Source organism: Berghia stephanieae, chromosome 14, assembly GCF_034508935.2.
Source record: "Berghia stephanieae isolate SIO BIC M18660-M18661 chromosome 14, UCSD_Bste_1.3, whole genome shotgun sequence".
In the NCBI taxonomy this organism is placed as follows: domain Eukaryota; kingdom Metazoa; phylum Mollusca; class Gastropoda; order Nudibranchia; family Aeolidiidae; genus Berghia; species Berghia stephanieae.
Window position 1 is genome coordinate 32,769,072 of NC_088373.1, and position 16,794 is coordinate 32,785,865.

The 16,794-nt window shown below is 38.7% G+C and overlaps 1 protein-coding gene across 1 annotated transcript; it reads right to left on the reverse strand.

Annotated features, from left to right (window-relative positions):
• Positions 1-12,335: 12,335 nt before the first annotated feature.
• On the reverse strand, positions 12,336-15,822 carry LOC144959587 (sulfotransferase 6B1-like). The gene is made up of 3 exons (XM_078892208.1): positions 15,731-15,822; positions 14,785-14,864; positions 12,336-13,177 (listed from the first exon to the last, which is right to left on the reverse strand). Exons 1-3 carry the CDS (start codon positions 15,820-15,822, stop codon positions 12,507-12,509), a joined length of 843 nt encoding a protein of 280 aa, XP_078748334.1. The 3' UTR covers positions 12,336-12,506.
• Between the last annotated feature and the right edge of the window lie 972 nt (positions 15,823-16,794).

The window sequence follows — 16,794 nt, forward strand, 5'->3', positions numbered from 1 at the left end:
TTATAACTCTGGTCATGTTTTGACTTTTATACATTCTGATCACATGACATGTGAAAAAGTTCTAGCCAGCATGAAGAATAAAAAGTACCGATTGTCTTTGTTTAGAACCAAGCTGCTCGTTGTTGGGCGGACGTGACATCAGACTAATGAATCCTATTCTAAATACTTTTTACCTTTTACTTTCCAAATAGCAATGCATGTATTTCACAATGTTCCAATGCAATTTTAGATATTACTATAGATAGAATGCGCTTGGCAAAGGAGTTCACAACATTGCCATCCGGAAGTATAACGGACCAACACACAAACTCTGTGTAACCATGAACTTTTATAGTCTGGTTAATACAGTTTAGTGAGAACAACTCACAAACGCGGATGGCAAAAATAATAACAAAGGCCTGAGTGACGTTATCTGCATACTATCTATACTGTATCAACCCATTGTGAGTATTGTTCACAAACTGGTGGGGGGGGGGGTCACCTCCAGATAGTATGCGCTGTGCTGAGGAGTTCACAACATTAGGCTTTTAACGAAATCGGGTCGAACGAGACGCCGAACGCCGAACCCGAACAGATATAGCCTTCTCACGTGACCATGAACGAGATCTGGATAGTGAAGACTCTCAAGCGGTATGCAGCATCGGATCTAAGGTCACGTGATAGAGGATAGCTTGGGTTGTTGTTGGCTTGTGTTAGGGGAGGGGCAAGGTCAGTGTCATTCAATAGTATATAATAGTATATAACGTGGCGCTCTATACAGAGAGAAAATTATAAATTGATTACGGGCGAAGGTGGGGGGAGGGGGGAGGGGGTTGACCCACAAACGATCGAGGTGTTGGGCTTCGGGTAGACCATGATACGAAATCAAAGAGAAAAGGCCGCTGGTACTTGGATGGTGGAAATGGTTGGGGGGTGGGGGTAGTGACAATCAGCATGGGATGTATATATTAACATTAATAATATAGGCAATAGATGACCAGGGATGTGTATTGTTTGTGTATTGTTTGTATATGTTTGTGTGTGTGTGTGCGCGCGCGCGTGTGTGAAAGAGATTACACAAAAATACCTTTCTCGGGAGCTTCCAAATGATTACGTATACGATAAATTTGAAAACCACATTGTTGAACAGCTTGCAAAAAGTAGAACATTTATCTTTGTTTCACAAAAATAGGTTTAGAAATAAAAACAATTTCTAGTAGATTGATTTTGAAAAAAAATATTGCTCAATTTTTTAAAATTTAATGATAGTTTCTTTATTTTCCGGTCGGTTTTCTTGATTTATATCTCATTTTTCAATTCTCAATGCGACGAGCACACTGATGTATCTCGTGTGATTCAAAAGCGTTGTTTGTTTTTTTAATATATATATATACTGAGAGTCCTCACTAATTAATTCCTGAGCGTTGATATGGTGACGCAGTTATTACATACAAGACCTTGCAGTCGAGTCGGCAGGGCTTTTGGGTTACACAATCACTATTTACCCATCGGTCAGCGGTACTCTTTGGTGTATACAACACTCACCGCCTTTACGCAAAGCCGCCTGCCCATAAATCAAGAGATGGTCTCCTAACTGTTCACAAGCGAACTGTCAAACGAGCAATCGATGATTGGATAAGAATCTCAAGATCTCATATAATAAGGTAAGTTTTGGAGAGGTGATATCCCCCACCCGTCATCGGACAGAACTTTCATTGCGTTATATCATATGAGCTCCGCCTCCTCTTTCTATTCCGGATTGACGAGATTAGACGAGAGGACGCGAGAAAAAACTGATCACGTGATCGGTAAGTCGTTCGTTCGGTGTCCGTTCGGTGAGCAACTATAACTCTGTATTGCCATCCGGAAGTATAACGAACCAACACACAAAACCATGAACGTTTATAGTCTGGTTAATAAAGTTTAGTGAGAAGTTCTCATAAACGTGGATGGCAAAAAGCAATAACAAAGATCTGAGTGACATCATCTTCGAACTATCTATACCAGATTGAGGGGGGGGGGGGGGGGGGGGGGGGAGGGATATACCGGGTTGTTTTTTTTAAGTGCCTATCTGGCACAGTCGTCTTTTCGGCTCTTTTATTCGCCAGTCAGTGAAGTGTGTCGTCATTAAAAGTAAAAACCTTGTAATTGGGAAACTCAGTGAAGTTTGATTTATGCCTTTTTATCCAGAAACATTTCAACGATGAGGTCTTCAATTGATGCGAAACGTTTACTTAAAAAACTCATAACAATGCCAGCCGGATGAAATGTACTAGCACACAAAACAATCTATAGATAGAATGCGCTTGGCCAAGGAGTTCACAACATTGCCATCCGGAAGTATAACGGACCAACACACAAACTCTGTGTAACCATGAACTTTTATAGGCTGGTTAATACAGTTTAGTGAGAACAAATCACAAACGCGGATGGCAAAAACAATAACAAAGGCCTGAGTGACGTCATCTTTGAACTATCTATAGATAGTTCGAAGATGACGTCACACAGGTCTTTGTTATTGTTTTTTGCCATCCGCGTTTATGAGTAATGCTCACTGAACTGTATTAACCCGACTATAAGCGTCCATGGATACACACAGTTTTGTGTGTTGGTCCGTTATACTTCCGGATGGCAATGTTATGAGCTTCTTAGCCAAGCGCATACTATCTATAGATCGAATGAAGTTGACGTCACTCGGGTCTTTGTTATTGTTTTTTGCCATCCGCGTTTATGAGTAATGCTCACTGAACTGTATTAACCAGACTATAAACATTCAAGGTTACAAGTTTATTGTGATGGTCCGTTATACTTCCGGATGGAAATGTTGTGAGTTTCTTAGGCAAGCGCACACTATCTATATCTTAGGCAAAAGGCTTCAACAGTCGTGACGTTACTTCTCTCGTAATGACGCATGGTAACTTAATAACTGGCTCTAAACTATCGGAACAATGGCGGACGCCCTTATGAAATATTTCTCCGGCGAGCATAAAAGCGTATCCAGAGGGAAAAAAACATTATAAAACTGATCATGTTTTGACTTTTACACATTCTGATCACAAGACATATGAGAAGTTTAGCCAGCATGAAGAATAAAAAGTACCGATTTTCTTTGTTTAGAACCACGATTTCCGCCGTTGCTGGGCGACATGACATCAGACTATTGAACCCAATTGATACTATAGATAGTCTAAGCTTCGCTAAGACGCTCACAATATTGTCATCCGGAAGTATAAAGGACCAAAATACTCAAAACTCTGTGTAACCTTGAACGTTTATAGTCTGGTTAATACAGTTTAGTGAGAATTACTCATAAATATGGATGGCAAAAAACAATAACAAAGACCTAAGTGGCGTTATCTTCGCTCTACCACACTAGTTATCACACAATTTTCTAGACCATAGTATGAACGTTTCAGTTTACACATAGATTTATGCGTTGGTTTTATTCATCAAGCGATAGAACAGTGTGTATTTCACTTAGACACATACCATCGATAATAAAACCTGTGTTGTTTGCTCGGTTTACCAATCACTGCCATTGTTTATATTATGACGATTATCAGAGAGGCGTGGTTTTCTAGGTGTCTATGACCGTAGCCATCGTTAAGTTATAGCCTGACACTGAAATCCAAAAGGACTGGCAGTTTGACGTCATTATTTGGTTTTTGCACTGCCTTGTGAGTTGTCGTTAATAGTGCTCATGGAAACAAGTTATTTCATTGGTTGAACTATTGAATACAACTCACGATTTGTTTTCTTTTGTGGCAAAAGACTGGCATTTTGACGTCATTTTTTGGTCAGTGTCAGGCTATAACTTTACGAAGGCCACGCTATTACACTAGCTGTTCATATTATATTATTGTGTATTCATTAAATTATGGTTTCTTTAGCAGGATATTTATTTATCCGAATACCGGGTATTGAGTGTAGATAGTTCATTCCATTGTCCTGAAGACCGAGGAAAGAATGGGAGGGGGTCGTTTGCGGGCGTTTGTGCGTTTGTTGACACCCCGCTGTAAAGGAATTGACACGCTGTATCCCAGAAACACAGTTATGGTATTGAAAAATACTGCTATTTATCTGGAGCTACACCCATATATGTGTGTGTGTGTGTGTGTGTGTGTGTGTGTGTTGTGAGTGTATAATATGTGTGTGTGTGTGTTGTCTCTGTGTGTGTGTGTGTGTGTGTGTGTTGTGTGTGTGTGTGTACAGTTTGCGTGTCGACATGCGAGGTGTTTGAGGTGACATGAGGGAGTTATCGATTTTGCAAGCCAAGCAAGGTAAGAATTAACTGGTGGCGAGAAAAGGTGAGGTGTGTTGGGGGGTGCGAGGGGATGGGGGGGGGGGGGGGGGTACTGAGCGAAGACCACGGACCGAGTCAGATGAGTCGACAAGAGCGCTGTCCTACTCTGGGGAAAACAAACGTATTAAAAAATTTGGCCAGAAAACTCGTCCTTCAAATATCGATCGATTTAAATGTCCCTCATCTTGGCAAAAATTCTCAAACCCGGGACTTCGACAGTCCCGGGTTTGAGAGTTTTTGTCAAGATGAGAGACATTTAAATCGATCGATATTTGAAGGACGGGTTTTCTGGCCAAATTTTTAAATATGGGTTTTTCCAGAGTACAGCAGAACGGAGGTTTACACTCTTTACCATGTTAACTTATTATCTTTCCACGTGCTCGAGGTCATTGGTCACATTGCAAAATGTGCTCAAAGTGACCCATTAGTGTAAAGTGTTCACAGATTTTTAAATATCTAACATCACGATTGGTCATTTTGTTCAGTTTGACACATGGGTATGCTTATAACATTTGTAAACAAAGCAGCGTGTTTACATTTGTAAAGAAATATCCAATCGTTGTACAGCAACAAATCATGTGATTGATGACTTGGTTGGACGAAAAGAGGAATAATGATCGCTCCCGTTGGTAAGGAAAGCGTGGTGTTAAAAATAAACTGGTTCCTATTTCACTGGAAGTGTAAAACCACTCTTCCGGGGGGACTGTAGGTACATACCTTGTGTAATTCTTCGTCTGGTGTCTGAGTGATGGCATCTTATTTTCTAGCCCAACTAAATGCTGGTCGTCAATAAAGATCATCCATCCTCGCTCTTTTACGTCCCGTGAATATTCTTAGACATCCTACGACTAAAATAGTTATGCCTCCTTTATATAACCTATTCATTGTTATTAGTAGTACTCTGGTCTGCTGTGTGGGGATCCTGACCTCCCATAGTGGGCAGGGAGGTAGTTACCGTGTCTTCTATCCCCCTGTATCAGTTTTCCAACATGCTTCATGTCTTTGTCTTGGAATGAGATTGCTTGGTTTTGTCCTGGCCCAAGTCGGATACCCTGGTTGAGAGGGAAACAGTCAAATTAATGTATAATTATTTTTGGGACATGATATTTTTTCCTTGTAAATCATCTCTCTGTTATGTAGTTATTTTGGTTTATTTTTAACATATGATTTGTAAACATTTGAGTGTATTCCTCTTAGAAGAAGAAGAAGAAGAAGAAGAAGAAGAAGAAGAAGAAGCAAACAACAACATAAAAAAAAACAAACAAACAAACAAACAAAAACCCAAATAAACATAAAAACAAACAAAAAACTTTAATCGTAAAAAGCGAAGAGCATCAACAATTACAGGGGACATAACTAATAAAAAGATTTTTCATTAAAACAAAGGACTTTACGTGGAGTAGCTTCCCTTGATTTGGTTCCATTGATTTTTTTATTTTTAAACTTCTAAAACTTCACGACAAAAACTGTTTTGCAAACTGATATCATTTCGATGGGAGCGATCTATACTCGTGTTTTCGTCCAACCTAGTCATCGATCACGTGATTTGTTGCTGTACAACGATTGGACATTTCTCAACAAATGTAAACACGCTGCTGTGTTTGTGAAAGTTGTAAAAATACCCACAAAGTCACGCTAAGCAAAATGACAAGTTGTGATGAGAGCGAGATTTCAAAAGCTGTGAACACTTTTCACTATGTGGGTCACTTTGAGCACAAATTACTCCATTTTGACCAATGACTCCGAGCCATGACGTAACTATAGTACTCTAGTCGGCCATGCTCCGAGCACATGGAAAGGTACCATAGACCATGCCCATGACGTGCTGTTAATGGTTGAAAAGATTCACACATTCGATTACAACTTGGAATCGAGTGATCATTCCCATTATTATAAAAAAAGTTGATATTTTATGTAGACGGTAAAATCCGAGATGTACATACACATTAGAAGGTCTGGTAATCAATCGAAGTTATGGCCTTGATCGGCGTCTACATATATGCAGGTCTGATATTTGCTCTGGAATGATTGCTGTATTGCTCTTAAACCAAGGCACGCTATTGTCCATTACAACAATTATACAGAAATCAAGGCCGACGTGCACTTATTTGCAGGTCTGATAACCCAGTTTACCATGGGCTCATTGTTGTTATGGAAATCTCAAAAAAAAAAAATGACGCAAAATATTGTCCATTACAACAATGTTGAACTAGGCCCATAATACGATTCAGTAGTGTGATGTCACGCGCCCGGCAACGGCGGCCATCTTGGTTCTAAACAAAGAAAATCATTACTTTTTATTCTTCATGCTAGCTAGAACTTTTCGTTCCCTTTTCGTATGCCTTGTGATCAGAATGTGTAAAAGTCAAAACATGATCAAATTTATGGTTTTTTTCCTCTGGATACACTTTTATGCTCGCCGGGGAAATATTTCATACGGGCGTCCGCCATTGTTCCGATAGTTTAGAGCCAGTGTTACTAAGTTACCATGCGTCATTAGGAAGGAAGTGACGATACGATTACTGAATCCTATTACGTTCGCTGTATAGATGGTTCGAAGATGACGTCACTCAGGCCTTTGTTATTGTTTTTGCCATCGGCGTTTATGAGTTGTTCTCACTAAACAGTCTTAACCTGACTATAAACGTTCATGGTTACACAGAGTTTGTGTGTTGGTCCGTTATATTTCCGGATGGCAATGTTGTGAACTCCTTCGCCAAGCGCATTCTATCTATATGCAGGTCTGACACCCGAACACAATTATGGGCCTAGTTTAACATTGTTGTAATGGAATGGAATGTAATTTTGCGTCATTTTTTGAGATGTCCATCACAACAATGAGCCCATGAATAAACTGGGTTATCAGACCTGCAAATAAGTGCACGTCGGCCTTGATTTCTGTATAATTGTTGTAATGGACAATAGCGTGCCTTGGTTTAAGAGTAATTACAGCAATCATTCCAGAACACATTGGGCTGTCAGACCTGCGAGCATGTACACGTCGGTATAATCTCAATAAAATATTCTGGTTAATCTTTGTTTTGTTTTTAAAGGTTTTACGGCACTTGCAACACATTAAGGTCATATCAGCACCAGTAAAAAAGGAAGAATATGGGATAGTAATAAGTTATAGAATTACCCTTATAGCACCAAAGAAAAGGTAAGACAAAGGGGAATTGGTTCAAATAGGGAACAGATGTAGATTCCAAGCGCACACCATCAAAGTACTCAGCTTGAGATCACCTTAAAGTTTTATCCTGACACGGGCCTAGGTCCTCACTAAGATAAATACATTCACATGTGTACAAATCATATATAATATGTAAATAAAACATAATACAGTGCATAATCATCATCATCATGTAGTTCCATATCTGAAGCAGACGTCGGAGGTAATCTTCCGCCAAGCTGATCTATCTCTTGCCAATTCTATTAAAGCAGCGCCACCTTTCTCAGCTTCATCTGTCCAAGTTCTTATCCCTTTCAAATAAGTTATTCTTTGTCTTCCTCTTATTCTTTTTCCATTCATCTTTCCAGTCAAGGCGAGTACTTCCAAACCAGGGTGGCGGATAATGTGTCCTAAAAATTCCATTTGGCGTTTGATGATTTTTGTTATCAGTGATCTTTTCCTGTTTGCCATTTCTAAAATTTCTTCATTTCTTTTCCTTTCCACCCATGACACCCTCATCATTCTTCTGTAAAACCACATTTCCGCTGCCTCCAGTCTTTTAACCATGGTCTTGTTTATGGTCCAGCTCTCACAACCATATAGCAGCACAGACAGTACATAGCAAACCAGGACTTTGATTTTTGTTTTCATGTTAATATTCCTGTTTTTCATAATTGTATGCAGCTGGTTGAATGCATTCTTCGCCAGTGCATAATAGAGAGATGATTTACAAGGAAAAAAATATCATCTCCCAGGGCCAGGACAAAATCAAGTAATCTCATTCCAAGACAAAGACAGAAAGCATGTTGGAAAACATAAAGGGGAATAGAATACACAGTAAGTACCTCCCTGCCTACTATGGGAGGTCAGGAACCCCACCCAGTGGTTAATTTTTGAAAAGTTGTAAAGCTGTAAACATTCTAAATTGTAAATATGATTTTAATGGATATATAAAAAAAATCAATAAATATTGCGCTCCAATCCATTTTGGATGTAAAAATAAAAGCAAATTTATTAATTATCTAAATAATTCATTTATTCAATCAGTTTATATATCTTTCATTTATTCATCTATTAATTCATTCATTCATCCATTCATTCCTTATATATTACCCTTATCATCCATTAATTAATTAACTCATTCATTTATTCAATCGATCTTTCATTTATCCTTCCATGAATCAATTAATTTATCCATTCATTCATACATTCATTGCATCTTATGTATTCATCCATCAATTAATTCGTTCATTAAATGATTCATTCATTTGATGTTTCATTTATTCATCCATCAATTAATTCGTTCATTAAACGATTCATTCATTCGATGTTTCATTTATTCATCCATCAATTAATTCGTTCATTAAATGATTCATTCATTCGATGTTTCATTTATTCATCCATTAATTAATTAATTCATTCATTCATTCATTCATGCATTTATATCATATCAAATTCATCAATTCAGCCTTAGACTATCCTACACCAAGGTACAAGAAGCTTACATAACATTTGTTATTGATTTTAAAAGTCTATATAATATAATATATAAATAATACCCATACACCAGTAACAGTCGAATTCATTACAATTGACGTATACTTATATGCAGGTCTGACATCCGAAACCACTTATACTGAGGCTATGTGGTCTAGTGGTATGACACTCGCTTTCGGATCGGAAGGTCCTGGGTTCGAGCCGCGAGCTCGGCCCATAGTTCCAAGTTGAGTCCTTGGAAAAGGTTATTTACTCACATTCTCTCACCATACTCAGGTGTAAAATGAGTACCTGGCCGTTAACAGCATTGTCTTTGTCCGAAAAATTGTAATATCGCCTAACAGGCGTCATGTCCCGTCCTACATTTTAAATGTTGCTGTTGACCAGGGACCCTTTGTAAAGCGCTTTGAGCACATTTAGTGGATATTACGCTATATAAAGCTCACTTTTTAAATATATATATAGGCCTAGTTTAACATTGTTGTAATGGACAATATTTTGCGTCATTTAAAAAAAAAATTCCATTACAATGAGCCCACAAGGAAATGGGTTATCAGACCTGCAAACAAGTGCACGTTGATTACAATAGAATGCAAAGAAAGAGGAAATATGGTAACCCACGGTCTCCAAAAGGGAATATGCTGAGGTAACCCACGGTCTCCAAAAGGGAATATGCTGAGGTAACCCACGGTCTCCAAAAGGGAATATGCTGAGGTGACCCACGGTCTCCAAAAGGGAATATGCTGAGGTAACCCACGGTCTCCAAAAGGGAATATGTTGAGGTAACCCACGGTCTCCAAAAGAAAATATGCTGAGGTAACCCACGGTCTCCAAAAGGGAATATGCTGAGGTAACCCACGGTCTCCAAAAGGGAATATACTGAGGTAACCCACGGTCTCCAAAAGGGAATATACTGAGGTAACCCACGGTCTCCAAAAGGGAATATGCTGAGGTAACCCACGGTCTCCAAAAGGGAATATACTGAGGTAACCCACGGTCTCCAAAAGGGAATATACTGAGGTAACCCACGGTCTCCAAAAGGGAATATGCTGAGGTATCCCACGGTCTCCAAAAGGGAATATGCTGAGGTAACCCACGGTCTCCAAAAGGGAATATGCTGAGGTAACCCACGGTCTCCAAAAGGGAATATGCTGAGGTAACCCACGGTCTCCAAAAGGGAATATGCTGAGGTAACCCACGGTCTCCAAAAGGGAATATGCTGAGGTAACCCACGGTCTCCAAAAGGGAATATGCTGAGGTAACCCACGGTCTCCAAAAGGGAATATGCTGAGGTAACCCACGGTCTCCAAAAGGGAATATGCTGAGGTAACCCACGGTCTCCAAAAGGGAATATGCTGAGGTAACCCACGGTCTCCAAAAGGGAATATGCTGAGGTAACCCACGGTCTCCAAGAGGGAATATGCTGAGGTAACCCACGGTCTCCAAAAGGGAATATGCTGAGGTAACCCACGGTCTCCAAAAGGGAATATACTGAGGTAACCCACGGTCTCCAAAAGGGAATATACTGAGGTAACCCACGGTCTCCAAAAGGGAATATGCTGAGGTATCCCACGGTCTCCAAAAGGGAATATGCTGAGGTAACCCACGGTCTCCAAAAGGGAATATGCTGAGGTAACCCACGGTCTCCAAAAGGGAATATGCTGAGGTAACCCACGGTCTCCAAAAGGGAATATGCTGAGGTAACCCACGGTCTCCAAGAGGGAATATGCTGAGGTAACCCACGGTCTCCAAAAGGGAATATGCTGAGGTAACCCACGGTCTCCAAAAGGGAATATGCTGAGGTAACCCACGGTCTCCAAAAGGGAATATGCTGAGGTGACCCAGATGCCTATAATGGGAGCGATCTATATTCATGTTTTCGTCCAACCGAGTCATCAATCACATGATTTGTTGCTGTCCAAAGATTGGATATTTCTTTAAAAATGTAAACACTGCTTTGTTTATGAAAGTTGTAAACAAATCCGTGTGTCAAGCTGAACAAAATGACCAATCATGATGTTAGATATTTCAAAAGCTGTGAATACGTTTTCACTATGTGGGTCATTTTGAGAACATTTTGCAATATGACCAATGACGTGGAAAGGGAATATAGATCATGCCCATTTAATTTAAAGTAAAATTAATAACAATTGGGACTTTTTCGTTCCTTTTTTTAATATAATTTTTTTTATTTTATTATTTACATATACTAAATCTATTGTCCCTACTATAATATTGGGGTCCCGATAGGATTTATTTTACTATTTACATATACTAAATCTATTGTCCCTTCTATAATTTTGGGGTCCCGATAGGATTTATTTTACTATTTACATATACTAAATCTATTGTCCCTACTATAATATTGGGGTCCCGATAGGATTTTTTTACTATTTACATATACTAAATCTATTGTCCCTACTATAATATTGGGGTCCCGATAGGATTTATTTTACTATTTACATATACTAAATCTATTGTCCCTACTATAATATTGGGGTCCCGAATAGGATTTATTTTACTATTTACATATACTAAATCTATTGTCCCTACTATAATATTGGGGTCCCGACAGGATTCATTTTACTATTTACATATACTAAATCTATTGTCCCTTCTATAGTATTGGGGTCCCGATAGGATTTATTTTACTATTTACATATACTAAATCTATTGTCCCTACTATAATATTGGGGTCCCGATAGGATTTATTTTACTATTTACATATACTAAATCTATTGTACCTTCTATAATATTGGGGTCCCGATAGGATTTATTTTACTATTTACATATAGTAAATCTATTGTCCCTACTATAGTATTGGGGTCCCGAATAGGATTTATTTTACTATTTACATATAGTAAATCTATTGTCCCTACTATAGTATTGGGGTCCCGAATAGGATTTATTTTACTATTTACATATAGTAAATCTATTGTCCCTACTATAGTATTGGGGTCCCGATAGCTCAGTTGGTAGAGCATTACGCTTCACACGGAAAGATCGAACAAGATCAATCCTGTGTCCTGTCATCATCATCATCATTGTCGTCATCATCACCATCGTCATCATAACCATCATCATCATCATCATCATCATCATCATCATCATCATCATTATTGTCAACATCATTATAATTTTCATTACCATCATTTTCATTATCGTCATTATCATCATCATCAAACATCATCATCATCATCATCATCATCATCATCATCATCATCATCATCATCATCATCATTATCGTCATCAAGATCATTATGATCATAATCATTACAATATTCTTCTTCTTCTTCTTCTTCTTCTTCTTCTTCTTCTTCTTCTTCTTCTTCTTCTTCTTCTTCTTCTTCTTCTTCTTCTTCTTCTTCTTCTTCTTCTTCTTCTTCTTCTTCTTCTTCTTCTTATCTTCTTCTTCTTATCTTCTCCTTTGGCTTCTCGAGAGCGCTCTAGAATCAGGTAAGTATTGTATCCGAATTGAAACAATAACGAATGTCTAATGACGTCAACATTAACTCCATTATGAACCCACAATATCGTTAAACTTTTCCAAATATCTAATCAATCATTTATACTGTAAACAAATGTAAACAACTTCGAATGTTTCATGACGTCATTAATTACGTCATCAAACCACAGGTTCTGATTGGCTGTGAACGTCTCCTTCCAATCGCCCACTTTCCCCTTCCGGTACATGACCGATTTCACCTCCAAGTCTGCCCCATTCTTGGAGCGAGTCTTATTTTGCCTCATCACTTCGATCGTCGTTGCCTCGTGGACATTTCTCAGAAAAGTGTCGTCGTAGGACGATTTACCCAAAAACTCTGCAATTCTTCTCCTTTCGGCCACCGGTCGGTGATGCAAGTCTTCGTAACGCACCAGCAAATACGGAATATTCTGAAATTTTCGAAAACCTTCTTCAAACGATAACAAGTATTCAAAATACGAACTATTCACGATCTGTCCATCCACGAATCGAGTGAGAAAGTTATGGAAATCCCCTGTATATTGTAAAGACGGAAATTTTAAGTGATGGTGATAGAAAGACACGGCAATATCTTTAGGGTTTCTGTACAGGAAGATGACCTTGTTCTTTCCTTGGAGAAGATCTGAAGGCTGTTCATCAAAGTACCCATGGTTGTTGAGGATTCTGGGAGAAGGAAGATCGTCGCAATTGTTCAGGTACTCCATCATGGAACTTTCTTTTTCCACGTCGTCTGTTAGGATTTCACCTGGGATGAAATTGGGAGAGATGGATATAACACTAAACTCTGTTTAAATATACCACAATTGGATTCAATAGTCTGATGTCACGGCGCCCGGCAACGTGATCAATTTTACAATGGTATACAATTTTTAAAATCAATTTTATTCGAAAAGGATTCCATAGTCTGATGTCACGTCGCCCAGCAACGGCGGCCATCGTGGTTCTAAACAAAGAAAATCGGTACTTTTTATTCTTCATGCTGGCTAGAACTTTTCATATGTCTTGTGATCAGAATGTGTAAAAGTCAAAATATAATCTTTTTTTTTTCCTCTGGAACGCTTTTATGCTCGTCGGAGAAATATTTCATAAGGGCGTCCGCCATTGTTCCGATAGTTTAGAGCCAGTTACTAAGCTACCATGCGTCATAACGAGGGAAGTGACGTCACGACTGTTGAAGCGTGTTGGAAATGTGTGGAGAATATACGATTCTCACACTCTTGCTTGTTGGAATTCCGGACGTGTTCCCAACCGCTGCACGAGCTTGCGAGTGCGCATTGGGAACAAAGTTCGAATTCCAAAATACAAGTGTGTAAGCAATCATTTATTATTCCACCCCTCAATCGATTCCTATTTCGTCATCTTTGAATAAAAGACATCCTCAAAAAACATTTGAATAATACTTCTTTTTAAAGAATATGATATTTAGTGAAATTTAACGATTTATAATCTGACGTCACAAATTATTATTATTATTGAAAACTTGATATCATTACGCGTTCCTATTTAGGGAGAGGGCTTAAAAATATCTCTGTCGTCTATCTGGAATTTAGTCATGTATTTATGTCTTTATTTGGGGTTTGTTTTTGCTGTTGGCTGAAGAAGGGGTTTGAGCCCGAAACGTTCCGTGTTTGGTATTTTGTTCTTTTTTTTTTAAAGCTGTTATATACATCTTTGTTTAGAACTTTGTGGTCGAGTGGTTAAGGCATTGCACTGTGACTCGGAAGGACCAGGATTCGAGCCCCGCTTCAGGCACTTTCGTTTTTTTCCTTGAGCAAGATTATTAACCCCCAATTTGCTCACTTGGACAACATGGGTGATTCATGTTGACATCAGACATCTTGTTTGATGAGTTATCTATATTCCTTCGTGGAATGCCTAGGCGAGGACATCTTATGATGTCGTGGCGCAAAAGGCATAATTTTTTTTTAATTTGTTATATATATATACATCTTTGTTTAGAAATTTTAAAGGTCAAATACGATGACTTCCAGCGATTAAAGAAATAATTATTATTAAGTAGGTAGATTTGAAATATACAGATAAAAAATTGAGCTTTATATAGCGCAATATCCACTAAATGTGCTCAAAGCACTTTACAAGGGGTCACTGGTCAACAGCAACATTTAACATGTTGACGGGACATGACGCCTGTTAGGCGATATTACAATTTTTCGGACAAAGACAATGCTGTTAACGACCAGGTACGCATTTTACACCTGAGTACGGTGAAAGAATGTGAGTAAAGAGCCTTTTCTAAGGACTCAACTATGCGCCGAGCGCGAGGTTCGAACCCAGGACCTTCCAATCCGAAAGCGAGTGTCATACCACTAGACCACATAGCCGCACAGATACCTTTCATCAACATCCGAACATTGTCCCAAAGCCAATGAACACCAGACTTGCTGTAGGAACAAATCAAAACGTCATCAGATCTGTGTCAGAGAAAATTAGACGCCAGGTATTTGTGTGATAGAAAAGTAGACGCCAGGTATTTGTGTGATAGAAAAATAGACGCCAGGTATTTGTGTGATAGAAAATTAGACGTCAGGTATTTGAGTGAGAGAAAAGTAGACGTAAAGCATTTGTTTGACTGAAAAATAGACGCCAGGTATTTGTGTGATAGAAAAATAGACGCCAGGTATTTGTGTGATAGAAAATTAGACGTCAGAAAAAGAAGGAGGCGAAGAAGAATGAGTAGTAGTAGTAGTAGTAGTAGTAGTAGTAGTAGTAGTAGTAGTAGTAGTAGTAGTAGTAGTAGTAGTAGTAGTAGTAGTAGTAGTAGTAGTAGTAGTAGTAGTAGTAGTAGTAGTAGTAGTGGTAGTAGTAGTAGTAGGTAGTAGTAATAGAAGAAGAAGAAGAAGAAGAAGAAGAAGAAGAAGAAGAAGAAGAAGAAGAAGAAGAAGAAGAAGAAGAAGAAGAAAAAGAAGAAGAGAAGAAGAAAGAAGAAGAAGAGAAGAAGAAGAAAGAAAGAAGAAGAAGAAGAAGAAGAAGAAGAAGAAGAAGAAGAAGAAGAAAGAAGAAGAGAAGAAGAAGAAGAAGAAGAGAAGAAGAAGAAGAAGAAGAAGAAGAAGAGAGAAGAAGAATGAAGAAGAGAGAAGATGATGATGAATGATGAATGATGAGAATGATGAAAGATGATGATGATGATGATATGATGAGATGATGATGATGATGATGATGATGATGATGATGATGATGATGATTGATGATGATGATGATGATGATGAGATGACATAATTCTAAGCATGGCGCTATTGATTTAAGAATTGAACATATTTTACACTGGTCAACAAAATACCCATGGTCCGTCCTTGTAAGTTCCTTTTTCAGCGCGTTCAACCCTGTTTCCCATCTGTCTTTGTCAACAGTTCCCACTCTTGGACATCCCATGGACACTGTGGAAAGTGGGAGTGGGGGGAGGGGGGGGGGGAGGAAGAGAAAGATCGTTTTAAGCGCAATTTTACATATTAAAACCATTATAAATTGACGCTTACCAAATCAGAAAAGAAAAATATTTTTAAAAAAAACAAAAACAACAACAAAGAAACTAAACAACTTGAGCCTTAATGCAAGGCAATATTAACTAAATGTGTTCAAAAAGCTCTACAAGTAGCCCCAAGTCAGCAACAACACTTTACATGCAAGACGAGATATGACAGTTGTGAGGCGCAATCACAAGGCCGTTAAGGTCAAGGTACCAGTTTTACACCTGAGTGCGGTATATATAGAACGTGATTGAAGGGTCTTTTCCAAGGACTTAAGGCTCTAAAAACAAGGCACACGACCATGGAGAGAAGCCTAGAAGATGGCACACAGTCGAACAAGATGGAGGGGATTTGTCGATGGCATATGCCAAGGCCTTCTATAGATAGAACGAAGATGACGTCACTTATGTCTTTGCTATTGTTTCTTGCCATCCACGTTTATGAGTAATTCTCACTAAACTGTATGAACCAGACTATAAAAGTTCATGGTTACACATAGATTTGCGTGTTGGTCCGTTTTACTTCCGGATGGCAATTAAATCAATGTTGTGAGCTTCTTAGTTAAGCGCATACTATCTATAGAGAGTATGCACTTGGCTTAGAAGCTCACAACATTGTCATACGGAATTATAACGGACCAACACACAAAACTGTGTGTAACCATGAACGTTTATAGTCTGGTTAAAACAGTTTAGTGAGAATTACTCATAAACGTGGATGGCAAAAATCAGCAACAAAGACCTGGGTGACGTCAACTTCAAACTATCTATATAGCTTCCAGGCCAGGAAGCACAAAACAAGATGGCGATGGCTATATAGATAGAATAAAGTTGACGTCACTCATGTCTTTGTTATTTGTTTTTTGCCATCCGCGTTT